Genomic DNA, 26,884 nt, shown 5'->3' with positions numbered 1-26,884 from the left:
ATGGCTTCGGAAAAGTTCCCCATCAAGCCTCTGAGAGTCCCTTCCGCCATGGTATGAGTCATGGGCTCTCAGGGCGTGTCGGGTGCCCTGGTTTGTGGACACGACCTCATTAGCTAAGAGGGCCAGGGACCTCATGCGGGTGTCAGCAGTGCCCTGTCCGCCTGGCCCGCAGCTCACCTTCGGCCGGGGGAAGGAGTACCTGAAGCACATCATGGAGGTGCACAAGGAGAAGGGCTATGGCTGCAGCATCTGCAACCGGCGCTTCGCACTGAAGGCCACCTACCATGCCCACATGGTCATCCACCGTGAAAACCTGCCGGACCCCAACGTGCAGAAGTGAGGCCTGGTCAGGGGCTCCCGGGTTGTGTCAGGAGGGAGGGGATATGCTTCCTTGCAAAGAGACACTTGCTTTAAGGAGCCATTTGTAGCTTCGAACAAGTGATGTCCTCTGGGTCCCAGGGCCAGGGCTGGGTGGGGGGCAGCAGGGCTGGGGTTTATCCTGTGCTTCCGCATAGTCTCCTGGCACCAGCTGGCCATGTTACAGGAAAATAGCGGGGTTCCTGCCCTGCCTACAGAATGCCCCAAAAGGCTTTTTCCTGCAACAATCAGGTTTCATTAATGCCAGGCCACATCTGACATACAGCCCATAACCCATGCGGTCTGCTGAGTGAGTGACTAAACAGTCCCGTCCAGGGGTGCTAACGAAGAACCACAGCCGGCACAGCCTAAACAACAGACATTTACCATCTTCAGTCCTGGAGGCGGGAGCTCAGGGGTCACGGTGGCGGCAGGGCTGCCTCCTCTGACACTCCTCTCCTTAGCCCGTAAATGCCGTCTTCTCCCTGTGTCCTCATAGGGCCGTTCCACTGTGCGTGTCTGTGCCCAATCTCATCTTCTTATAAGGACACTGGTCAGATTGGTCAGGGACCACCCTGATGGCCTCGTTTCCATGTAATCACCTCTGCAAAGACCCCATCTCCAAACATAGTCATATTCTGAAGTGCTGGGGTTAAGACTTCAATGTAGGAATTTGGGGGGTTACGATTCAGCCCGTGGCAGAGGCTCAAATATTTGCTGCTTTTATCATCCCCGTGGCACCTTGTTGCCTCACCTTTGCAGATGAAGGTGCTGGGGAAAGTGCCCTCGCTGCCGTGGAGCCCCGAGGCTGTGCGGCCATCCTGAGCTTGTCTCTGGTTTCAGGTACATCCACCCCTGCGAGATCTGCGGGCGGATCTTCAACAGCATAGGGAACCTGGAGCGCCACAAGCTCATCCACACAGGTGCGTGTCTGTCAGGATGCGGGGTCCCGGCCCTCGCTGGAGGGGGCTGGCAGGGAGGGATGCCGGGGGGTCTCCACGTATTCTATACACACAGCCGTCGCATCTTGCCTCCCCCGTGCCTTCCACTGTTTCTCCAGCTTTTCCCGTCCTTATCAGCCCTGCCACTCACAGCCCAGCGCCCCCAGCCCCCTCACCCCTCCAGGTCCTCAGGGATCTACTGGAGTCACAGGATCCCCGGGAGGGCTCTGTGGAGGCCGCTGAAGAGGCGACCCCACCCCTGTTACTGTGCTTCCAGCTGCTGGTGGGGCTGGGCCCCTCTCCTTGGTGCATCCTTTTTGCAGCCACTGCAGGTCGGAGCTGCTTGGCTCTGAGCTGCGGATGCCTGTGTTCTCAGGTGTGAAGAGCCACGCCTGCGAGCAGTGTGGGAAGTCCTTTGCCAGGAAGGACATGCTGAAGGAGCACATGCGTGTGCACGACAACGTCCGCGAGTACCTGTGTGCCGAGTGTGGGAAAGGTGGGTGCGGGCGCGGGGGACACGGGCCGAGTGTGGGAAAGGTGGGTGCGGGCGCGGGGGACACGGGCCGAGTGTGGGAAAGGTGGGTGCGGGCGCCGGGGACACGGGCCGTGTGTGGGAAAGGTGGGTGCGGGCGCCGGGGACACGGGCCGAGTGTGGGAAAGGTGGGTGCGGGCGCCGGGGACACGGGCCGAGTGTGGGAAAGGTGGGTGCGGGCGCCGGGGACACGGGCCGAGTGTGGGAAAGGTGGGTGCAGGCGCCGGGGCCATGAGCCAGGCCACCCGGCTGCTGGGTGCTGGAAGGGGACATGAGCGAGAACTGGGAGTGTGGGGAAGGTGGGTGTGAGGGCCGGGGCCACAGGCCGAGTGTGGGAAAGGTGGGTGCGGGCGCCGGGGCCACAGGCCAGGCTGCCCAGCTGCAGGGCTCTGGAAGGGGACGTGACCGAGAACTGGCACATGGACCATAGTGCGAGAGGCATTGCCAGAGTGTGGCCCTGGAAGCCCATAGGCTTCAGTTGCTTACTTAAAAGGAAAGAAGGACATGAGGTAGGATTTAAATCAGGAATCTGCAAGAAAAATCAAGTAGTCCAGAAAGCAGAAAGATGTGATAAATTTAAAGGCACAAACAAATCGTTTTAAAAGTAGGAAAATAATGCAAGATCTAATTGTTTAAAGTATAGAATGATTCCCAAAGCCACCATGGGGTCCGACAGTAGATGCAAAACCCTCAGCGTATTCACTACGCAGACTAGAATCGGCTGCGTGGTGAGAGAGGAATTCACCACGGCCGAGGAATCTTCATTGTAACGGCAGAACATTCATTAATAACAAACCTATTAATAAAATGTCTCAAATTAGTAAGCAAAATAAAAAGATAATTCCAGTACATGTCAGAATTTTAACCCATCCCTGTTTTTTTTAAAAAAACAACTTCCTAAAAGTTTTGGAGCGGCAGGTCTGTCTTGGGCTGTTTCAGGCGACGCTGCTCATGCTGTCACGGTGACAGTGTGATGGAAACACAGGAGCTCCATGAACTGCACTCGCCGGGTGACCCCTATGAGCACCCGTAGAATAACGCTGCGTGTCAAAGCCTTAAAGAACTGCCTGCAGAAAAGGCCAGAAGGGGGGTCTTTCCTTTCCCCACTTCCTGGCCCTCTATTCCTCACCTCAGAGGCCAGCACAGGCTCTTGCCTCTCCTCCAGGGTACCTGTGCGCACGGACGGCACATGGGTGGTTATTAAAAAACGGCGCATGCACCTCGCCAAGACATATTTTTTAAACAATACAAACGGGTCTGGAAGGTGGCGTAGTTCCTCTCCCCTCAAACCCCAGCCAGTCCTCGCAGAGCCACTGCAGTGGTTTCTCTGAACGGAATGTCAGTAGCAGTGTCTGCCTGCCTTAGCGGGACAGGCTGGTTTGCTCTTTGTCCGCGTCTGCCTTAAGCTCCCAGCCCCTTTCACCACCTGCTCCTCCCCTTTCCTCCCCAATGCCCCCAAGAAGTAAAATGTTTAAGACAGCGTGGTGGGCCTGGCTGGAGGGGTCCTGAGTAGCGTGTAGAGACAGGAGGGGCAGGGGTAGGGGCTTATTCAGGGCCGGGCCTCTTAGGCAGGTAGAGAGGAGCCACACCTGGGTCCACTGCGAGTCCCCAAATGCCACCAGATGCCCTGGGAGTCGAGGGGTGTGGGATAAAGCCACATTTTATAATGTTGTAGACATTTTAGTGTTTGAAATGTATTAATTATTTAGTTGCATGGTTTTTTAAAGTGAATTCTGAATAGTTAAATGCTGGCATTAATACATTAGTTGCCAGATTTATTTTACAGAATACCAAATTTCAGTATTGTCATCTTGCTGTCATATAACAATTGCTAGTACATACCGGCACATGCTTGTGCTCATTTGTTTTTTTGATAATTTGCTATTTTTTTTAACTTGAAAATACATCTTGGAGATCTTTTTATATCAGAACACGTAAATGTTGCCTGATTTTATTTTTCAAACCCTTGGTACTATTCCGTCGTGTGGATTCATATAACCAGATCCTTTATTTTATAAAGTTTCTGGTTGTTTTGTTACAGTCGTTTATTATTACAGTGTTGCAAGAAACACTGTTGCATATTATTACTTTACATTTTTTTCCAGAAATTCTAGCCCTAACCAGGGACTTAGTCAGTGTCGGGGACCAAGTGGGAGGCTGTTAGTCGTGAGAGCCTGTCACCTGCAGTGGGGGCGGGGGCCCAGCCAGTAGGTTTTCTGTGTGTGTGGAGGAAAACGTCTTGTTCAGAATCACATCATGGGCCTTGAACTACTGAGGAATGATCTGCAAGAACTTAGTGTGGCCAGTGGGAATATGACACCAGGTGTTGAAAGCTATAAAAAAGGCATCCCCTGTTCAGGATTAGAAATTATAAGTATTTAAAAAACATCAGTTTTCCCCTTGGTAATTTGTAAATGGACTGAATCACAATCCCAGTAGAGCAAGCTTTAAAATTTCCTCTGTGTGGCAGTCGTGTTTATTTTGAAACTGTTGGCAGATTTTCTTTGTTAAATGGAAGAAAAAACATTACTGTCACCAACGCTGGCTGTGGTGGGGAGGTCAGAATGTGGAGATGCCACCTCTTCTGTATTTTCTGGTTTTTCTGTGACTGTGCATTAGTTTTGAAATTTGGAATATGTTCATTTTAGAAGCAGGAAGAGGGAAGTGCGGGGGTCTGGGCATGTCAGCAATGACCGGCGCTCTTTTTTTTTTTTTAATCAAAAAGATTTGAAAGTAACTTTTTCAGGTGAAATCACTCTTCGGTCATTGGTAATAGGCCTGCAGGTGCCGTCCCCATTCGAGGCCAGGAGCCCTGCAGCTGTGTGTGCTGGCGGCGGGCTTCATCACGGGGCCTTTGCTCCCCCTGCTGGCCCAGCCGCGCAGTTTTCTCGTAGCCAGGGAGGTCTTCTGGCCCGGCCTTTAGAATTCTGGCAGGAGCTGGTGTACGGTCACCCCTGCATCTGGTGAGGGTGGAATCGGAGGGGAACCATTGACCAGCTTACGACAAAGCTGTGTTCAGGCTCAGTAGTTCTTCCCCAAATGTGGAGGGAACACGGTGGCCTGGGAGTGCAGGCTGCCCACCGCCCTGGCCAGGCACAGTGAAGGCTCCTCTTCGGGGGTGGGGAGGCTGCCTCTGGGCTGGGTTGCCCTGTGCCCTGGTGCGTGTCAGCCTCCCGGTCAGGTGTACCAAGCCGCACATGCCTGTGCCCCCTGCGGAGGGCCTTGTACAGTGCTGTCCCTGCCAGCGCACCACACCCTCTGACTCAGCCCCTATGCCAGGGCCACCCTCTCTCCACTGGCTGTGTGAGTGAGGCTTTGGAGTATTTCAGCTTCTTAAGATTGGCTTCTTAAATTAAAGGTAGATTGAAAGCCACTCTTGAAACCATCTCGTGTCCGAATCCCAATCACCACTCACATTGTCAAGGTTGAAGGGAACCCTTAGTCATGCTTGTATTAATCTATCTCTCACCGAATTCTCCCACTGGGTTGCTGTGGGCACGCAGGGAAGTTTACCCACTGCACCAGCGTTGCTCGCGTGGTCAGGGCTTGGCCAGGCCCTGGCAAGAGTGAGTGCACCTGATGTTGCAGTCAGTCTCTCCCGGCCTCTGGGTCCAGTCACTTCCCAGGTCTCACCACTGGTGGACTGACCGGGATCCTCGGGGGCCGGCCCACACCCTCACCAGTACCACACGAGCCGCTGCCTGTGCCTGCCCCAGGGTCTCAGGCACGGTCCCCCTGGTGGGCTGCGTGGGGGTGTGACTGCCTCTGACTCGCTGTGTCCTCAAAGGCATGAAGACCAAGCACGCGCTGCGCCACCACATGAAGCTGCACAAGGGCATCAAGGAGTACGAGTGCAAGGAGTGCCACCGCAGGTTCGCGCAGAAGGTCAACATGCTCAAGCACTGCAAGCGGCACACGGGTGAGTCCGATGCCCGGGCCGCGCCAGCCACGGCACTCACTGCGTAGGGAAGCCACGTGGGCTGTGGGAGAAGAGAGAACTGCCTCGAGACCATTCCTCTTTGTGACTCCCAGTGAGTGCTGGGTTCCCCAAGAGAGCTTCCTGGGGCCGTGGTGAGCAGCTGTGTATCTCAAAAGGTCCCCCTCCCACAGGGGCCTTGTCACCGCAGTGCATGCTGCACAGCTCACCTCGGGCATTGGGAGACTGGTCAGTCTTTAAATATTCCTCCCATTCAGCTGTTTCCCCCTCAGGAATGTGCACAAGAAATAGCGACCAGACAAGGGCCAGGGATGTGCATGCAAGGTTGCTTGTCATCTTTTGTGTTAGGGAAGGCGCTGGAAGGTCAGACGTGGCCTCGGTAGGGCAATGGCTAAGCCATGGTGCATCCAGAAAAGAGCAAGGTGTCCGCTCGGATGATGTGTGTACTACGCTGATGTGCACAGAAAGGAGTCGGTGATGCGACAGGTCAAAGAGCAGCCTGCGCAATCACTAACACAAGGCATTCTTATAAAACACTAGAGCATCCTGCGCAATGCTAATACAAGGCCATTCTCATAAAATGCTTCTGTATGGGCGAGTGTGTGTGTGCTTGTGGAGAGAAAATTGAGACATCAGAATTGAGAGGAGGCTGTCCCTGAGTGGTGGAGTTGTGTCTCAGTATGAAGTTCCCTGGCGTGAGCCTGTTCAGTGCTCCCCGGGGGCCCCTCAACTGCATGTTGGGTCCTGCCATCATCTGGCCTGCCTCACCTGCCTGCCTTCCTCCCCTGCTCCCCAGGGGGGCGCGCGTTGCCACACGGGTCTGCTTTGGGTTGGCCGGGCATGCCGGCCTCCTCTGCCCCTGGACTTCTGGAAGTGTACTGTCCCATCTCTCCTGGGGAATCTCTATCCAGTATATGCTTTACCTTTTTTGGGATACTCTTGCTCCCCAGGACTGGACCGCATGCCCTCATCTGGGTTCTCAGAACACCCCACACTCTGCCTGCCGCCCACCAGCTCACTGGGCTGTGGTGGCCTCTGTCCCATGCTCCACAGTGAGCCCTCAGGACTGAGTTAAGTGTGCCTTTAAAAATTACTTGTCTTGTTCCCATTTTGAGGGGAAACTTTAGTTTAAAGGACATTCATAGGGTCCACCTCCCCATCAGTTTTTGGGGTGAAACAGACAGTAGACTCCATTCTTGCTTGCCCTATTTAGGCAAGCAGGGCCATTGCCCCTGATACCCCAGAGCCCTTCAGACGTGAGCTGATGTGAGCACTTGCACCAGGAGGAAGCTGGTCCACCTTTGGCCTCCTCCCTGTCTCCCTCTGTGTGGACCACATACGTAATTAAGTGCCACACGTTTCCCTTCGCTCCGGGGAGCACAGTTCCTGTGCTGCCTGGTGGGGCGCTGACAGCTGTCAGAGCAAGGTGTCTGGGCTGGTGAAACAAACACACTCCCAAGTTCTCCCCTGGCGATCATCCCCCATAGTGGCCGTTCCCTAGGGCAGTGGCTGTTCCCCAGGGCAGTGGCTGTTCCCAGGGCGGTGGCCGTTCCTCAGGGCAGTGGCCCACAGCTTGTCTTGTTTCTCCAAGCATTTTGGGGTGTCTTTTTGGGGTCCTTTAGCTTCTGAGGAATGTCCTCTAAACTTTCCTCACGTAGCCGTCTGTAGGGGATGCTCGCTCTTGGATGTCCTGAATCATCTGAGAGGCTTTGTCTAAAGACCAGGCTTGGGTTTTCTTTCCCAGACGCTCTCAGTCAGAGTCGCTAAGGGCTGGCCTTTTCATCTTCACCCTCTCAAGTTCCACAGACTGTCCTGGGAGATTCAGCCTCCTCATCCATAAAATAACAGATTTTAACAGGATTATCTGTACGCCTCTCCCCCGGGGCTCTAATTAAACCTGTTTCCACCACAAGGCCACCTGCCGTGCACCTCCTGACCCTGGGACTGTCACGATGATGGCTATGCTGGTTCTTTTTCCCTAGTAATCAGGGAACTGGTTGTTTTGTTCATTCACTTTGTGGAAATTTGTTGAGCTACACACTCACTTACAATTTGTGTTTTTCTGTCTATGAGTTTGATGTCAATCAAAAGTGTCCTTAAAACAAGCAACAAAACAGTGACACTTCCTGGTCTTGTCCCTGGACCTGGGGAGGGACCCTCCCTACTCTGGGAGGCTCTAGGGGGTTAAGGCCCCTCCCTTGGGTCTTAGAATCCCTGGGCACGAGTGGCCGTGCGGGAGGAATTGCCACTTCTGGTGTTGGTCTATTAAAGCATCCGCTTCTGGCTCCCGTGAGGCCAATCCATGAGCCAGGACTGACTGAGTACTTATCAAATATTTTAAAAAGTCAAGGCCGGGCACGATGGCTCACGCTTGTAATCCCAGCACTTTGGGAGGCCGAGGCGAGGCGGGCGGATCACGAGGTCAGGAGATCGAGACCACGGTGAAACCCTGTCTCTACTAAAAATACAAAAAATTATCTGGGTGTGGTGGCGGGCGCCTGTAGTCCCAGCTACTCAGAGAGGGTGAGGCAGGAGAATGGTGTGAACCTGGGAGGCGGAGCTTGCAGTGAGCCGAGATCACGCCACTGCACTCCAACCTGGGCAACAGAGTGAGACACTGTCTCAAAAAGAAAAAAAAAAAAAGTCAAGTAAGCTCTAATTTGCCTTTTTGTTGTTGTTAGAGATGGGGTCTCTCTGTTGCTCATGCTGGAGCGCAGCGATGTGTGATCACAGCTCACCGCAGCCTTGAAGTCCTGGGCTCAAGTGATCCTCTCACCTCAGCTTCTCGAATAGCTGGGACTACAGGCACACACCATCATGCCCAGCTCATTATTTTATTTTATTTTTGTAGAGACGGGGTCTCACCAATGTTGCCCAGGCTGGTCTTGAACTCCTGGACTCGAGCGATCTTCCTTCGGCCTCCCAAAGTGCTGGGATCACAGGCATGAGCCACCGTGCCTGGCATCAGCTCTCATTTGAATTAGTCAAGTTTTGAAGAATCACACTCATTTTGTCCGAGCTCGGCAGTTCTGTTGTCTCTTACGCTTGGCTTGTCTGTGTCCTCCTTGCCATTGGTCCTGATTTCAGTTACTGTTTCCTCTCTCATTGTAATATCACATATGCTGCCTAAGAGCTTCCTGGACTAAGGGGAGGTATGGATACATTAATGCTTTAAAGAAATTCCCATCGTTTTTCTGCTTGTCCACGTGTGGGTTCCACTTTCTGTCTGTGTTTTCAGACAGCCCTTCCCGCATCTCATGTTTTTTTAATATGAAATGTCACCACGGAAGCAGAAACTTTCCAAGCCACACTTTGCTGGCTGAGGCTGGGCATGAGCGTTCACTGCCTGCCGTCTTCTTGCAATTTACCTTCTCCTGAAGGCCCTGCAGTGCCTGGAACGTGTCAGGGAGAAGACACGCCCTGATGTGAGCTTACGACACTCATTAAACATAGGAAGTTATGTGCACCTTTCTCTGCAGGGATTAAAGATTTCATGTGTGAATTGTGTGGGAAGACATTCAGCGAGAGGAACACAATGGAGACCCACAAGCTCATCCACACAGGTGAGCGGCACAGCCTGAAGGAGCCTTCGGGGCCACACGCGGCAGGCTGCCGGGGCTGTCTGAGCGCCTGCGGGGTGAAAACGACGATTCTGTTATCTAGACGGTTCCAGCACATTTAGTGGTGTCTTGGCTTCATGGTGGCCCCTTGGCCTCTAAAGGCCAACCCGCCACAGCTTTCAAGTATCCCTTCTTGAATTTTCTCATATTGGTTCAGTGATGCAGCTGCCGCCACAGTGCTCCCCAAGAGACAGAGGCTCTGTGCTCCTGTGTGCTCGGGGACCAGCACCGGCCCTCTCAGGGCGGGCAGGGCGTGACAGGCTTCTTGCCTCGTCCAGCAGGCCAGGGTCATTGGAATGGCTGCACTAGTGACCTGCGTGTCTCTTCCTTTCCACGCGCATATGTGTCTGCGTGTGTGTGAAAAGTGGGCAAGCAGTGGACGTGCTCCGTGTGCGACAAGAAGTACGTGACCGAGTACATGCTGCAGAAGCACGTTCAGCTCACACACGACAAGGTGGAGGCGCAGAGCTGCCAGCTGTGCGGGACGAAGGTGTCCACCAGGGCCTCCATGAGCCGACACATGCGGCGCAAGCACCCCGAGGTAAGCTGGTGGCTGTGCCCCCTCCGTGCCCTGCCAGCGGGCCATGTGCTGGACACCCCTATGCTGGCACATGGCCCACCTCCCTCTGCAGACCCCAAGCACTGGAGGCAGGCCCTGAGTCTTAGGTGCGTCTGTGACTGGCACTGCCTGCCACACAGGAGGCGCTGAGTGAGTGGCTGGGAGAGGTTAGGAGAGCCTCAGGCGGACCTTTGCTAAGGTTATAAATTACGTCCTCCCTGAAATTATGGCAAGATGGAAGCACAGCCCTGCCACTCCCCCCATTCTTCCCACTCACGGAACTAATATGCAAAATGGGGGCTCCACGTGGTGTTGGGGCCGAGTAAAGTATGACACTGAGGATGTGGAGGGGGAAATTGTACAGACGCAGGTAGAGCCCAACTGCTCTGAAAGCCTGCTCCACAGGAAGGGCCAGGATGTTCCGTAATTAAATGTGCTTTAAGAAGGAGCACCCTGAAAGGCAAAACCAGAGGAAAACTTGGTTGTCAGGTCATGGAAAGGAGTAGACTCTCTAAGTGTAAAAGCAGCAAAAGGAGTTGTGAACACAGGTTTGACTCCATAAGCACTCAGAACAAATACAGGCCAAAGGAAAAATGAAAACTCGGCCGGGCACGGTGGCTCATGCTTGTAATCCTGGTACTTTGGGAGGCAGAGGCGAGTGGATCACGAGGTTAAGAGTTTGAGACCAGCCTGGCCAACATGGTGAAACCCCGTCTCTACTAAAAATATAAAAATTAGCTGGGCATTGTGGCAGGCACCCTGTAGCTCCAGCTACTTGGGAGGCTGAGGCAGCAGGATCACTTGAACCCAGGAGGCGGAGGTTGCAGTGAGCCGAGATTGCGCCACTGCAGTCCAGCCTGGGCGACAGAGCGAGACTCCATCTAAAAAAAAAAAGAAAAAATCTGCATAAGCCGTGACTGTGTTAGACAGATAGAGCCTGTTAACATTAGCGATGACAAGCACTCACTGAGAAACATGCGAAGCGCACTCAGGGTGTACAGGGAGAGGGAGCTCATGCAGGAAGAACAGCCGTGGTGAAAAACACACGGAAAGGCGTTCAGCTGACCGCGCATCCCAGAAACGCAAATGGTAGCGGCGGAGGACGGCATCCTTTGCCTGTTGAGGGGGCAGGGGGTTTCAGATTCAGAGTGACCACACTGGCCGGCTGGCACGCGTTGCCGCTCTCACCGTGGGATGTTTTTCTTGAAGGCAGCATCACAATATCTCTCGAGTGTTTAATAAATGATTATTCCAACCCCTCGATACCCTGCAATAGGAACATGATTCAATTAGTGATAGTTTAGCAGTGTGTTTGCCTGCACACACATGCGTACACGGATCTGAAATAAAATTGTGAAATGCTCATTACATACGTGAAAGAGCAGTATATGTTGTGCACATATATAATATGTGTATATACAATACACGTCACACACATTGTGTGTATATATAATACTCACTTATATAAATGAGGTAGGTAAAGAAGGTAGCAAAACATCCCACAGTGATTTTTCCCGCGTTCTTGAAGTTATGGGTAATTTCTTGTCTTCACATTTTTCTCCATTTTCCAATGTCCTGTAATGAAAGTGACTTCCTTTTGGAATTGGGAAAGCACCGTCTGCCTCAGGTGTCAGTCTGGTGGCTCGCTAGTTTGGGGGTGACCCGGGACATCGCTGTGTTCCTGTTCCTCTGCAGCCCGATCAGCCTCCCAGGGAGATGCAGGGACTCAACCTGCTCTCTGGTCCAGGAAGCCAGGGGACCGTGGCTGCATACTCTGCCCTGTGCCCCGCTCAGCGGGGGTGCCCTGCTCAGCGGGGAGCTTGGATCCCCCTAACTGAGCTCCATTGCTTCCCTTTTCATGTGGTGGCCAGCTGGTGTTTTTACCTAGAAAACAGTCAGGGGAGTAGGAACCCGAAGCGCCAGGACCACCTTGGCGCCCCAGGGGCAGGGCAGGCCCTGCAGCCCACCCAGCAGCCCGTGAGCAAGGCTGGCGTTTGAGCGGTTCCGCTCCATGACGTGTGGGTTTCTAGACTTCAGTGTATTGATAAAGACTGTGCACATCACTTTTGCACACCGGGGTTTCGATGTGCATAGCTGGGTGGAGAGGCCTTCCTGATAAAGACATCTCCCACAAACCCTGTCAGGCAGAGTCCTCTCACCAGGATTAAACCACTTCCTAAGGTGGCCCGACTGCAAGTTCACCTTCTGTGCTCTGCTCCTTCAGCTGGGCTGTGTGTTGCCCATCCCTTCAAGCCCAACCCAGACAGAACCAAGTGACTCAAGAGGAAAGCCTTCCAGACCCAGGGAAGGTGGTGCGGGGGGATTTTGTCCGTCTTTGTTCTTGAACCAATTTGTTTCTCCAGCCTTTTATCCTGTGCTCTCTTTGTGTCATTCCTTTTGATCATCTCACAGTTGTTTCCCTCTACATTAACTCAAACAAATGCCTACCAGTGATGTGATGGGCCGGCCAGCCAGGGTCCATCCCTGCCCTCCTGGACTTTATGGTCTGGGTAGGAGACAGAAAGAAAAATAAGAAGTAGACAGAGAGGCAAAGTGATTACAAACTAGAATAAAGGATATGGAAGAGACAACCCTAGACAGCAGTGTGAGGGGAAGGAAGGGGACTCGGATCAGCTTTGCGTAGCTGTGTATGTACCGCAGTGAGGCCTGGCTGTCTGAGAGTGGGATAACGGTCCCCCTGAGCCTGTCCCCGTTGGTGATGCCACAGATTCAGGAGGAAGAAGGTGTTCGTTGGAGTCAGACTAACTTAACTAGTTAAGTTAAACTAGTTATAGTTTAACTGTTGGACTAGTTAAACAGGCATAAACTACTTACAGAGATTCAGAATCTTTTAGGATTGATACTATTTTGTGACTCCAAGCTATGGTTTTTCTCTTTACTTTGAATGAATGTTACATTAAAAACAAAACACAGAAGCAATTTTCACTTTTTTCTTACCTCCTAAGAAGAGTGAAGCTAATGCTTCTATGGTGGTTCTTTGGTGGCATTAGCTTTCAGACTGTGTGACTAGGATACTGATGGTATTGATGTGATGGTGGTGGAGGTAGTGGTGGAGATGGTGGTAAAGGTGATGGTGGTGATGGGGGACCTGGTGATGGTGGTGTTGGTGATGGTGGAGGCGGTGATGGTGGTGATGGTGGTGTTGGTGGTGAAGGTGGTGGTGGTGATGGTGGTGATGGTGATGGTGGAGGCGGTGGTGATGGTGGTGGTGATGGTGGTGGTGGTGATGGTATTGGTGGTGGTGGTGGTGATGGTGGTGTTGGTGGTGGTGGTGGTGGTGGTGATGGTGATAGTGGTGATAGGGATGGTAGTGGTGGTGATGCCACATGGTGGTAGTGGTACTGATGGTGATGGTGGTGGTAGTGGTGATGGTAGTGACAGTGTTGATGGTGATGAGGGTAATGATAGTGATGAGGGGGTGGTGATGGTGTTGGTAATGGTGATGGAGGTGGTTGTGTTGGTGGTGATGGTGGTGGTGGTAGTAGCGATGGTGGTGGTGGTGGTGGTGATGGTGGTGGTGATGGTGGTGATGGTGGTGGTGGTGGTAGTGATGGTGGTGGAGATGGTGGTGTTGGTGGTGGTGGTGGAGATGGTGGTGTTGGTGGTGATGGTGGTGATGGTGGTGGTGGTGATGGTGGTGGAGATGATGATGGTGGTGGTGGTGGAGATGGTGATGGTGGTGATGGTGGTGGTGGTGATGGTGGTGATGGTGGTGGTGGTGGTAGTGATGGTGGTGGAGGTGGTGGTGGTGGTGGAGATGGTGATGGTGATAGTGGTGATAAGGATGGTAGTGGTGATGCCACATGGTGATAGTGGTACTGATGATGATGGTGGTGGTAGTGGTGATGGTGGTGACAGTGTTGGTGATGAGGGTAATGATAGTGATGGAGGGGGTCGTGATGGTGTTGGTAATGGTGATGGAGGTGGTTGTGTTGGTGGTGGTGGTGTTGGTAGTGGTGATGGTGTTGGTCATGGTGATGGAGGTGGTTGTGTTGGTGGTGATGGTGTTGGTAATGGTGATGGAGGTGGTTGTGTTGGTGGTGATGGTGTTGGTAATGGTGATGGAGGTGGTTGTGTTGGTGGTGGTGGTGTTGGTAGTGGTGATGGTGTTGGTCATGGTGATGGAGGTGGTTGTGTTGGTGGTGATGGTGTTGGTAATGGTGATGGAGGTGGTTGTGTTGGTGGTGGTGGTGTTGGTAGTGGTGATGGTGTTGGTCATGGTGATGGAGGTGGTTGTGTTGGTGATGGTGTTGGTAGTGGTGATGGAGGTGGTTGTGTTGGTGATGATAGTGTTGGTCATGGTGATGGAGGTGGTTGTGTTGGTGATGGTGTTGGTAGTGGTGATGGAGGTGGTTGTGTTGGTGATGATGGTGTTGGTCATGGTGATGGAGGTGGTTGTGTTGTGGTGGTGTTGGTGTTGATGGTGATGATACTGATGATAGAGGTGGTAAAGATGATGGTGGTGGTGGTGCTTATGGTGGTGATGGTGGTGACGGTAGAGAGTGCGTCCACAGCAGTCTGGTTGCTTTTGCTCAGGGTCCTTTGTGAGTGTCACAGTATAGATCTGTGCTCAGTGTCAATGAGAGTTACACTGGAGTCTTCAAAGCCATTGCAGGATTTATGTTAACTTAAAACACTTACAGGCCAGCCTTTGTTTGCCATCTTTTCCAGGAAGGGGCCCAGACCTAGTCATAGAATGTAAATTTAATGATGCACTTCTTTGCTTTTTTAAATGAGTTACATTCACAAAGCATAGTCTGCTTTTTCATTTTAACTTCCTTTAGTTGATCAGAAATTTAAAGATGTTTTCAAAGCTGTTTGGGTGAAGCACCCTTACAGGAAGACTCTTGCTAATTTTGTTTTTTAGCCCCTCCCCTTTATCATGTTCGGCTGTCTCTGTACTCGTTTTCCGTTGTCTTTCTTATGATCTAATTAGGTCATCACAGGGACAAACGCAACTGCTGTAAGCAGGGTGTGGGCGGTGAAGGTCACTCACTTTTGGGCAGGACGCACTGAGCTGGTGGGAGGGGCCCTGTGGACACTTGGGGCGTGCTGAGGACCCCGTTCAGTGTGGCCATTGGAGGGAAGGTAGGGGCAGGGCGTCACTTCATCACAAAACCAACAAATGAAAGCACTTGTATATGGATTCAACTGAAAAGTACGATTTTGTAAGGCACAAATGTCTCATTTTTGGTGATTGCTCATAAAACAAGTTTATTCTACTGTATCTTACCTTGCTGTGGTCTCCCTTGGAAATAACAGAAACGCCACTGAAACCTCACCCCTTTGGTGGGGGGCCAAAAAGGGAGGACACAGTCTCCCCGCTGGGGGAGTGGACGTGAGATGATACAGGGGCAAGAGCATTGCGGGAGCATGAAATAAAGGGTGAGAATAAGCCCTGGGCTTCTGGACACAGAGTTTCAAAGTCAGAGCTGAACAGAGGAGACTGGGAAGTGCGGGGGATGCCTGGGAGGGAAGGGCAGGAGTGGTGGGAGGTGGTCCCGAGGCGTATGTGGCTTCTGGGTTCCCACCTGCATTAGCAGCACCCTGACCCCCAGCTCACGCCCTGTGCTCCTCATAGGTGCTCGCGGTGAGGATCGATGACCTGGACCACCTCCCGGAGGCCACAACCATCGACGCCTCCTCCATCGGCATCGTCCAGGTGAGCAGCACAGGGTCCCAGGGGCTCAGAAACTCTGGGGTAAGTGGACACCTGCAGAGGGGACCAGAGGGGCTTGGACAGGCCAGGAGGGAGCGGCTCTGGGCAAGCCTGTGACCAGGTGACTGTGTTTTCTTGGCTTCTCTTCCCCTCAGAACCTCTTAGATCATCTCCTCGTTTCTGTAGTTTCTACGACCTCAGTTTGTTGAATACTGGTGTATCTCACTTTGGAAAACAGATGTTTTCCAGAAAAAAATAGAAATTAGAACAATTGGCTGGGCGTGGTGGCTCACGCCTGTAATCCCAGCAATTTGGGAGGCCAAGGCAGGTGGATCACTTGAGGTCAGGAGTTCAAGACCAGCCTGGCCAACATGGCAAAACCCTATCTCTACTAAAAGTACAAAAATTAGCCAAATGTGGTAGCGCACGCCTGTAATCCCAGCTACTCAGGAGGCTGAGGCAGGAGAATTGCTTGAACCCAGGGGCAGAGGTTGCAATGAGCCAAGATTGTGCCACTGCACTCCAGCCCAGGCGACAGAGCGAGACTCTGTCTCAAAAAAAAAATAAATAAATAAATTAGAACAATCATTAAATTGTTCTAAGCAAAATAAGTTTAAACATACCAATTAGATGAACTTAGTTTTTAAAGAAATTTTTAGTTAATACTAAATTTTTAGTTAGCAAAAAATTTTTTTATTTCAAAGAGACTGTGTCATGCTCTCTGTGATCTAAGATCACATGTATGCCTCTTGTTCTGAAACAGCACTTTAGAGTGCAGTCTTCATGAAGGGCACTGGGTCCGGCTGAGTGACGTACAGCAGCTCCAGCTCCAGCCCCAGAACCCACAGGCCATTTCTACCCTTGGCAAGTCACAGGCATGGGCGGAGGGGTCGTCCCACCATGACAGCAGTGTAGGCCCACACTGGGTCTTTCTGCCACTGGGTTAGGATCAGGTCATGTGGAATGGCACAGGAAGCCCGAGAGGAGTGGCAGGTGACCACTCACCAGTCACCACTGCCCCGCGGCCTCTGTGAGCCTGAGCGAGCCTGGTGTGGAGCCGGCCCGGTTCAGAGGATGTGGTCACAGCCCGGCAGTGCCCTGGACACTTGCAGGGAAGCGTGCGGGGAGGGGACCCACTGGGATTATCACTGCAGCTGGGCCCTCGTTTCCTGTCCCTTGCAGTTTTTGTGGTCAAATCTATTTTAATTCAAAATTGTTTTTTATAGTGGATTTGTTTCAGCCTTGGGGAAGAGAGAGCCCTGATTTGAAAGCATTTTCAGCCTTGCTCTAGGAGCTCACCCGGGCAGAAACATTTCCCTTTACCCAGTGGCTTAAAAAGTTAGTTTCTAAGAAGTGTTTACATTTTAGCATAAAATACAACTTTTAAAAATATGACTTGTACGTATTTTTTTTTTTTAATCTGCAACTAAAGGAACTTGCCCCGATCCTTAGAAATAGAAAACCCAGCTGTGGTCACTCTGTTTCTTGTGGCAGCTCGGTGGCCCACAAGCATCCCCACTGTTTCGAGAGTGTGTCCAGGGCAGTGCTGGGGCTGCCCTGGCCGCTGCATGACGTGACCGACTAACCTGGTTCTTGGCTGAAACTGATTTTCCTGCAGCCTGAGCTGACTCTGGAGCAGGAGGATTTGGCCGAAGGGAAGCACGGGAAAGCTGCCAAGCGAAGTCACAAGAGAAAGCAGAAGCCAGAAGAGGAGGCGGGCGCTCCGGTGCCTGAGGACGCCACCTTCAGCGAATACTCAGAGAAAGAGACGGAGTTCACAGGCAGCGTAGGCGACGAGACCAATTCCGCAGTACAGAGCATTCAGCAGGTCAGTTTGCTGCTTTATGTTCTGATTAGGTGCCGGTCACTTTCCCTAAGCATGAGAGCCTTACGTGTGTGTGACTGCATCTCTTTTTACTACACACAGCGTACACGTGGACTTCATGTGGTTGAAGGCAGCAGACATACTCTGTTTTTCACTTAAGCATGTTTCATGTAAGCATTTCTGTGTTCTGACCTACAAATCATGCTTGTCATTGTTAGTAGCAACATACATTCTAGCATGTTGAAGAGAGATATCCCTGCCCTGGTGGGAATTAGGTAGGCTGTTTACAGTTTGGGGAGGTCACAGGTGGCCTACCCAAGTGCCCTTATGATGAAAGCTCAGCCCTGTGCATTTGCTGACTAGCTGGAGAGCAAGGATCCCTCAGTCTGGAAGGTGAAGACAATCCCACAATCCCACTTTCTCGAGTGGAACCTTCTGTCTTGCTCAGCCTTTGTCACTTTGCTTTTGAAGCCTCTGAGTGTTTGATCAGTCTGTGTGTAATACTGCACTTCTCTCTCTTGTTTTGGGGGATGGTAATCTTGATTGCAAAAGTTCCTCATTTCTTTGGCCTTTCATCCCTTTCCATGAAAGAAAATGCTTTCTCCTATTAGCGATTGGTACTGCAGATACCTTTATTGCTCTTTGTAGCTTTGTGGTGCGATTTTCATTCACCAACAGCAGGGCACTGCAGAGGAATGAATAGAAAAGGAAGCATCTGTTTTCCGTCTTTTTCGTGCTTACTTTTTTCAACTTTTTTCTAGCCAATGAAATTAATTTGTTTCTTAGTTCCTTCTCATTGCCTTCATGATTGTGTCTGTTTCTTGTTTTTGTTTCTCGCTGGAATTTTTCCAGAACAAAATTAACTCGGTTTCCTCTTTCACCAAAGAATGTCGTGCTTCTTTGGTGTGGTAACACAGAGCGCATCCTGGGGAGGTCCTTGCGTTCCCCATTTTGCAAAAATGAACTGATTTTTTGTTGTGTGTGAATCTTCCAGGTAGTGGTGACCCTGGGTGACCCAAATGTGACCACACCATCGAGCTCAGTCGGCTTGACCAACATCACCGTGACCCCCATCACCACTGCAGCTGCGACTCAGTTTACCAATCTCCAGCCAGTGGCCGTGGGGCACCTTACCACCCCTGAACGCCAGTTACAGCTGGACAACTCAATCCTGACCGTGACCTTTGATACCGTCAGCGGCTCTGCCATGTTGCACAACCGCCAAAATGACGTCCAGATCCACCCCCAGCCGGAAGCCTCGAACCCACAGTCTGTGGCCCACTTCATCAATCTGACGACCCTGGTCAACTCCATCACACCCCTGGGGAGCCAGCTTAGTGACCAGCACCCGCTCACATGGCGGGCAGTACCCCAGACTGATGTCTTGCCACCCCCGCAGCCGCAGGCACCCCCACAGCAGGCAGCCCAGCCCCAGGTGCAGGCGGAGCAGCAGCAGCAGATGTACAGCTACTGAGCTGTGTTCCGGGAGACTCGGGGCAAGAACTGCAGAGGGATGTTTGGGATTTGTTTAGATTTGTTTGCTGGATACCAAACAAACAAAAAGTCATACATTGCAATGTAAGGTTGACTTAGCTTTGCAGAGTATCTCCAGATTCCCTGCCAGCAACCATTACGGTCTGTCAGCTTAACTCTAGAAGCGACCTCTGGCAGGCCAGAGTTTTAAACTGGATGGGGTTCCACACTATGCCTTACCAAGGCAGTAAGTCCTGGGCCGGGGCCGCGTCTGCCTCCCCTTACAGAACCAGTGTTCGCCTGACACAGGGTTCGGGAAAATGAAGCAGAGAGAGAAGCAGGATCATAAGAGGCAGCAGATAAGTTATTAGGAACACAAATGGTTCATTTTCTTTTTTCTTTTGGAGCTTGGTTCCTATGAGAACACAGACAGTGTTCACAGGTGGCAGCAGGCAGCAGGGAACATTTTCTCCTCACTTCTGGGTTTTTTTGCAAGCGAGCAGATAGAAGTTAAAGTAACGTTTATTCTCTTTGAACTAGGAGTTGAGTCGGTTCTTATACAACTATGGGCTGAAACCATACGTGAGGCGTGCTGAGCCGCCCGCACATGATCCTGCAGCCTTCCAGCTCGTCAAGGTCATCACGTACAAGGGGTCACGTGAGGTCACTAACTCCAGCTCAAAAGGCATCTTAGTAATATCCGTGAATCGATTTCCAATAGAGTTTTTTTCCTTTTTTTTTTTTTTAACTTTATTTCAAACATACATTATGTGTTCAAGACTGTTATGGCCAATATGGTATTTCAGTTTTATGTTAACATGATAAAGTCATGTGCACTGTAGGACCATTGGTCCCTGTCCACCCTTCACAGCTGCCCAGATGCAGAGGGTCGCGCGGCTGTGTGTGAGGAGTGAGCCTCCCTGCTTCCCCCAGCGGCTCCTCCGGGTTGTCTCAGGATTCTCTGCAATCCAAATGTACCATTCTGGCTGAAGCCCAGCCGGAATCCCCTGAGTGGAAGAAACGGGGGAAAATTCATATTTTCCTTCTGTTTAAACTTCAATTCCAAAGGTTGATGTATTTCATGACCAGTTTTCTATAAAAATATTGAATGAGTTTGGCTCTTTACAGTGGAAAAGTGTAGGTATTTCTGAAACACAGAAAATGCTATTTCCTGCCAGGTGGTAGTGAAAGCAGAGAGGTTAGTTCACTAATAGAAGCATTAATTGCCCCTAAAACTGAATGTGCGGTGAACAGCCAGGTCTGTGTGTGCAGGGACATGTGCTGTCGTGTCTGTGTACCAGTTTCGGGGGCAGGGGCCAGGGTTGGGGGAAGCACCCAGCCCTCCTGCTGCCCACCACAAGAAACACTGAGAGGTGTGGGGAGAAGTTTGCTCTTAACTTTCCTGGTACTCTGTTTGTGGCCACAGTGAGAGGACAAACCTGCCTTAAGGTGTCCTGCTTTGCCAGTTATCCCAGATCCTGCACTCACTGGGAGTCCATCTTGAGGAAACACTGGCATGGCTGAGTAATTGTTCAGGAGCAGTCCTGATGTTGCCAGCAGAACAAAGGATGGTTGTGTTTTTCAAAACGCAACTTTCTCAGCACTTCACTCCACTCCAAACAGCAGACTTTTGAGGACAGGGCTGGAATTTGTTTTGTGCAATATATGCCTTCGTGAACTAAGGAACTAAGGAAAGTTCATCCCCAGGCAGCATGCAGGAGGGTCTGAGGGGCTCACCTCCTCACCTCACCCACCGTCACTCGCACCTAGCTCTCACCTCTCAGTTGAATGAATAGTGGGAGATCATTTGACTTCTAATTTATGAGAATTATTTTATGTTATTTATGTATATAATTAACTGTTTTATACATAGTAGTCTCATCAAATGAACTCGGGCTTGGGGTGATATTGTCTCCATTCTCCAGATACAAGTGCTCCAGGCATCCATGGAATCAGAAGGAGACCAGGGCTCCTAAGGTATATTTTTAAAAATCAATATCTATTTCTTTTTGCCTTTGCAGAATCTAAAGGGCAAATGACCTCGCAGAGACTCCCAACGGGCCTTGGGCTCATGACGAAACACCCACTAGCATTGATCTTTTATTCCTCTTCCCTATAAAATAAAGGCCTTGGAAATCACAATTTTATTTTTTTAAAGAAGTTGTTTTAGTGCCTAGAGTAAGACCGCATCAAATGTTGTTAAAGAACCTAATTTAGATTGTGTGGTATATACCACTGTTTATCTCAATACACAGACACCTTTTACTTCTTGTTGTAAGTGAGAACTCTAAAGAAAAATCAAACTCCCAAGTTTTCTGTAAACATATGTGGTCTTAATAGGGTCACTGTCTGAGGCAAAGTAGGTTGTCTTAAAGCAATTGCTACAAATTTGCATGAAAGAAACTAGATAGCAAAATACAACAACCATGTACCACCCAGCCAGAAGAGTCCTCATCTGTACGCAGTTCTGCATATTGATCATCATGACAGGAAGTATTTCATTTTTTAACTGATCCAAGGTGCACAGATGTATTCATAAAGGAAGACATAGATCCGCCGTTGTGGCCACCAGGCTCTGTGGACCCATCTCAGTGGAGAATTTGTTTTGGACCCGTAGCTCCGTGCAGCTGTGGACTCGAGTGCCATCCACTGGTGTGAGTCTTGCGGGGAGGCCACAGGTACAGCTGTTCCCCATGAATCCTGGTCTCTGGGTTGAGAAGGGGCTCGGGCCTCTGGAATGCTCTAGCGTGTGACGTGTTCTCAGGAAAACGTTCTGTGTCAAGTGCCGCCTCGCTGTGTCCGGCATGGGACTGTGCTGGAGGGTCCGGCGTGGAAGGCAGACCTCCTGTACCTCTATCGTTCCCATTTGTGGCATCCAAAGGCGGAAGGCTCATGGCTTCCCCGCTAGAGGCGGCATCTTGGGCTTTCCCATTGGATTTTGAAAGGCATTAAGACTGTTTGGAGAGATGTTGGCTGTATTTCGTGTCACATCAGTTTGTATGATGATGAATAAAAGGTGCTGTGACCCGTGTTTTCAATTGCTGGCCTTCTGCTCCCACTGCCTGTTAGGGAAGATGGTGCAGTTCGTATACTTTGAGAACGCTCATGATTCCTGCTGTCAGCCACATCTTGATTCCTCTCCGGTCCAGAACTCATAAAATGTTTGGATTATTTGAAATGTTCCCTGAGATATTGAGGTATCAGAAGCTTTCACAGGGATTGCCAAAAAAAAAAAAAAAAGCAACCAAGAGGGTGCATGTAGCATTTTTTGTAAAGCTTAGATCGAGAGAGAACAGGCACCAAAAAGATCAATAGCTAGAGAGAGGCGAATACTTCAGCAGGCGTTTCTTTGGGCAGATGGTCTGGAATGACCCCTTATCTTATTGATCTTTTGATCAAATATTAAATGATGTATTCTAATTTGCTAGGTTTTTTTTTTTTTTTTTTTTTTTTTTTTTGACACAGTGTCTCACTCTGTCACCCAGGCTGGAGTGCAGTGGTGAGATCTCGGCTCACTGCAGCCTCCGCCTCCCAGGTTCCCGTGATTCTGCTGCCTCAGCCTCCCAAGTAGCTGAGATTACAGGTGCCTACCACCACGCCTGGCTAATTTTTGTATTTTTAGTAGAGACAGGGTTTCACCATGTTGGCCAGGCTGGTCTCGAACTCCTGGCCTCAAACGATCCACCATCTCAGCCTCCCAAAGTGATGGGATTACAGGTGTGAGCCACTGCACTCGGCCTGCTAGGTCATTTTAAAGTTAAGAAACACCTTACATATCCAGTCTTCTGAGGATTTCACCTGTGAGAACCAAGCCTTGGATATTTTTGTTGTATTTTAGATAGCATCTGGCAGCAATGAATTCTCCTGCCAGGAAGTAGGATTCATTCATTTCACGTTTGGCCAATTGTGAGCAAGTCCTTGTGTGCGCCAGACCTCTGTGGTTCTCATTGCACACAAAGGCAGACTCTTAGCCTTTCAAAACACTGCAGGGAGAAACGGCGGTGATGTTGTTAGCATGCATATTCAATTCATCAGCGCCCCCATGTTTCTTTCAGGGTGCAAATTACCACCTAGTGATTTGCTCTGCTAAAAGCCATGCAGTGTGGTGGAAAACTAACAAGGACACAGTCTGAATGTGGCCTTTTCACAAGCATTAGACACAAGCTCCCGTAGAGAGGGGAAGAGAGCGGGCCATTGGCTTCTTCCCTATCAGGTTGTACATCTGGTGTGAGTGTATTCTCACAGGGGTCCTCGTTCTGGCATGACATGGATGAGTGACCTTGCCTGTATGGTGGTGCAATCATCAGAATTATCTGGAAGTGGCGCTGGGTTGCCCAAACAAAGCTGGCCGGGGCCTCCCCTTCCACCCAAGCCTTGCTTCCAGTGGAGCTGAGAGCTTCTCCTCCCTTAGCCGGGGAACGTGACTCCCCTGAGCCCAGGGTTCCCAAGTGCAGGCAGCTGGCATTCTGTGTCCTCGAAGCATGGCAGCCACATCCAGACTGCCTTGGAGCCAAGTAGCCCGTTCTTTCCCCACTGACAGGCTTGCCTTCTATGTGTTTTATAAAGAGGGAGACCATGGGGAAGGCACCCTTCGTTGGAATGTAGACCCACCTGTCTAGAGACACACCGCTGCTCAGCACACCTCTGGGTAGAGGGAGGACCAGACCCAAGACTTCACTTCACTCCTGCCAATATAGCCTGTTCCCCGAGTGAGACATTCAGTTCCTCCTAAACACTGGTGCATCTGTGAGAAACAAACTCACCCATCCAAACCCAAAGAACGGACTCAGAGACCCGGAGAACAGCGGAAGTGAGACTTTTAATGACGGTCTTGCAAGGTTGGGTGTCTGATGGGCAGGCACAGCCAGTGCAGTTTCAACAATTTATCCCCTAGTGTGCAGGTCCCTCCCCGAGTTCCTCATAGGCTAAGCACTATGGGTTCACAACCTTCCCAGACATCACCTATTGGTTGTTGGGCAGGGGTCTTAGGTGTCTTTTTAGCGTTGTCATGCTGCATTTTGTTGCAGCCCACAATGCTTTGCAATCCTAGTCAGCCCAGGGGCTCTTCAAGCATTTGACTTATGACCTAAGTAGCTGGGCAGGCTGATACGAATAGATAAAATGAGCTATTTTGCAGGCTAGTAAACTTTCATCTTAGACTAAATTTCTTTGGTTTGGGTGAGGGCAACGAAGGGGGAGGGGAGAAAGGGGGAAGGGGGAGGCTGACAAGCAGGCACTGACGATCTAAGCAGAGGCCTAGTGTATCCTGTTTCTTCTGTAGTTTGCTGACCTAAGCCAATTCAAGGCAATTTGTCTTGGAAATGGACCACTGCATTTATGTCACCACATTTGCATCACAATTTGGGGCTTGACCTGAACACCAGCTGTTTTCTTCTCTCTTGAGTTTTAGTCACAAAATCTTATAGCAAGGTACTGAAGGAAAGAGAGGCACCTGCCTCCATGTTGTAGGAAACAGCCTCTAGAAACCCAGAGGCTGCCCTTGCTGCTTATCTAAAACCGTCTGGAAGAGGCATGATAGCCTCAGAAGAGTCCTATGTGTCCTTTGTATTTTGCCGTTTTTTCCTTGAATTAAAGCGTACAATTCCTCTCTACCTGCGAGTCTCACAGGATCATCAAGCTCAGCATATCCAGCTCACAGAGTTCACACGCCCTTTCCCCGGCCCGGCCCCAAACCTGGCCCTTCCCCACTGACCCTATGCTCAGCCAACAGCCCTGTCATCACTAAACACACAAGCTCAGAGCCCAGCTTCATCCTGGACTTGCCCTGCTTCCCACCCTGACATCCAAGTGTTTGCAAAAATGTCCAGGTTTTAAGACCAGGTGTAGTGCCTCACGCCTGTAATCCTAACATTTTGGATGCCAAGGCAGGAGGATCGCTTGAGGTCAGTTGTTCAAGACCAGCCTGAACAACATAGTGAGACCCCATCTCTTAAAGGAAGAAAAAGAAAATGTCCATATTTCACCATGTCCTCTGCTATTCCCCGACTCCAGGTTTCCCGCTGACACCTCCTAAGTGCCTGTCAGCTTCCACTATTGTCCCAGGAAGTCTATTCTCCATGCCGCGGCCTTGGTGACCCTTGAAGGTGTACATTCTACAGTGTGGCCCACACACCAAGCCCAGCGTCCTGCCTTGGATCCTGAGAGCTCTCTGAATACCCGCAGATCCTTTCTACAGCCTTCAGGTCTGTAGGGCCTGGCCCTGCTTCCTGCCAGCCAGTCTTCTTTCTCACCCCCCACCACCCCTCACCAGGGTCTTGCATCTGCCATTCATAGTGTATGGAGGGGCTCACACAGGCAATTCAATTGTCTGATCTAAACATTTCTGCTTCTGACCCTGATGGGGTAGGAACTAGGCTTAACTCTTCTGCTTGAACCAGCTAAAAAGCCCAGACACGGCCGGGCGTGGTGGCTCACACCTGTAATCCCAGCACTTTGGGAGGCCGAGGTGGGCAGATCACTTGAGGTCAGGAGTTTGAGACCAGCCTGGCCAACATGGTGAAACACCGCCTCTACTGAAAATACAAACATTAGCCGGGCGTGGTGGTGTGCGCCTGTAATCCCAGCTACTTGGGAGGCGAGGCACGAGAATTGCTTAAACCCGGCAGGCAGAGGTTGCAGTGAGCTGACATTGCACCACTGCACTCCTGCCTGGGTGACAGAGTGAGACTCGTCTCAAAAAAAAAAAAAAAAAAGCCCAGACACAATACATGGCCATCAGGAGTGAAGACAGTGGTACCTGAGAGATGAAAAACAAACCAGGTGAACCCTATGACTGCCCAGCTTATGGACTGGAGAGACTTCCCAGGCCACAGTGCAGAGAGGGAGACAAGGCAGGGCACAGCAGTCCCTGAACTAATGAGACAAATGTAAGGTCCAGGACGGACAAAGTAGCCAGAGTTCTCAGGGCAGGTATGGGGGAGGAGAGGGCTGTGCAGAGACAGCGCCAGAGCTCAACAGAGGACCCCATGACTCTCAGCTGAGTATGGACAAGCACCTATGTGAGGAAGCGACCTGTTCCCAGCATGCAGAGGGAAAAAATTCTCTAATTTAGGGAAATTTGGGCAGAGTTCTCAGAAGCATTTTGCCTAAACATGAGGAGAAATGACCCCTAAACCTTACTCTGGTCCCACCAAACAAAGCTTCATAGCAAAACGTGGAAAGGATCAAAGTGTTTCCAAGATGCTTCGCTGAATCCCAGAACAATGCTCAAGGGTATTTTATAGAAATACAAAAACACCTCACACCCAGCAATGCAAAATCAGGACAGCACCCAATCAAAAAACACCTCACACCCAGCAATGCAAAATCAGGACAGCACCCAATCAAAAAACACCTCACATCCACAATGCAAAATCAGGACAGCACCCAAACAAAAAACACCTCACACCCAGCAATGCAAAATCAGGACAGCACCCAATCAAAAAACACCTCACACCCAGCAATGCAAAATCAGGACAGCACCCAATCAAAAAACACCTCACACCCAGCAATGCAAAATCAGGACAGCACCCAATCAAAAAACACCTCACACCCAGCAATGCAAAATCAGGACAGCACCCAATCAAAAATGGCCATGCATGCAAAGAATCAGGAAAATACAACTCATGATAAGGAGCAAAATTAACCCATCAAATCTACTTGGAAATGACAGAATTGGTAGACAAAGATAAGAGTAATTATGACTGTTTTTCAGATGTTCTAAAAGCTAGAGGAATAATTAAATAATTAAACCTGTTAAAGGCATGAAAGATATAGTTTTTTAAAAACAAAATGAATTGAACTTCCAGAGATGAAAATTTCAGTGATGATATGATAAAAATACTGGATAGTATTCACAGCAGGTCAGATATTACAGAAGAAAAGATCAGTGAAGCTAGGGCAATAAAAACAAAACTATTCAAAATAAAATACACAGAAAAAGAAGAGGGAGAAGATGAGC

General features: G+C 50.6%; 1 protein-coding gene across 14 annotated transcripts in view; it reads left to right on the top strand.

Annotated features, from left to right (window-relative positions):
- Positions 1-21,962, top strand: part of PRDM15 (PR/SET domain 15) — an 80,663-nt gene extending 58,701 nt beyond the window's left edge. For all 14 annotated transcript variants that reach the window (XM_054468602.2, XM_054468601.2, XM_054468606.2 and 11 more), the window contains 9 exons: positions 173-336; positions 1,201-1,280; positions 1,675-1,794; positions 5,618-5,749; positions 9,247-9,330; positions 9,753-9,928; positions 15,549-15,629; positions 17,245-17,454; positions 18,446-21,962. In XM_054468602.2, the coding sequence (XP_054324577.2) occupies positions 173-336; positions 1,201-1,280; positions 1,675-1,794; positions 5,618-5,749; positions 9,247-9,330; positions 9,753-9,928; positions 15,549-15,629; positions 17,245-17,454; positions 18,446-18,925 (1,527 nt within the window). In that variant the 3' untranslated portion in view covers positions 18,926-21,962. The remainder of the gene's footprint in view (positions 1-172; positions 337-1,200; positions 1,281-1,674; positions 1,795-5,617; positions 5,750-9,246; positions 9,331-9,752; positions 9,929-15,548; positions 15,630-17,244; positions 17,455-18,445) is intronic.
- The last annotated feature ends 4,922 nt before the right edge of the window (positions 21,963-26,884 follow it).

This window comes from Pongo pygmaeus, chromosome 22 (assembly GCF_028885625.2).
Source record: "Pongo pygmaeus isolate AG05252 chromosome 22, NHGRI_mPonPyg2-v2.0_pri, whole genome shotgun sequence".
NCBI classification, from domain to species: domain Eukaryota; kingdom Metazoa; phylum Chordata; class Mammalia; order Primates; family Hominidae; genus Pongo; species Pongo pygmaeus.
The sequence above is the reverse complement of the archived record's forward strand: the minus strand, read 5'-3'. Positions and strand labels throughout refer to the sequence as shown.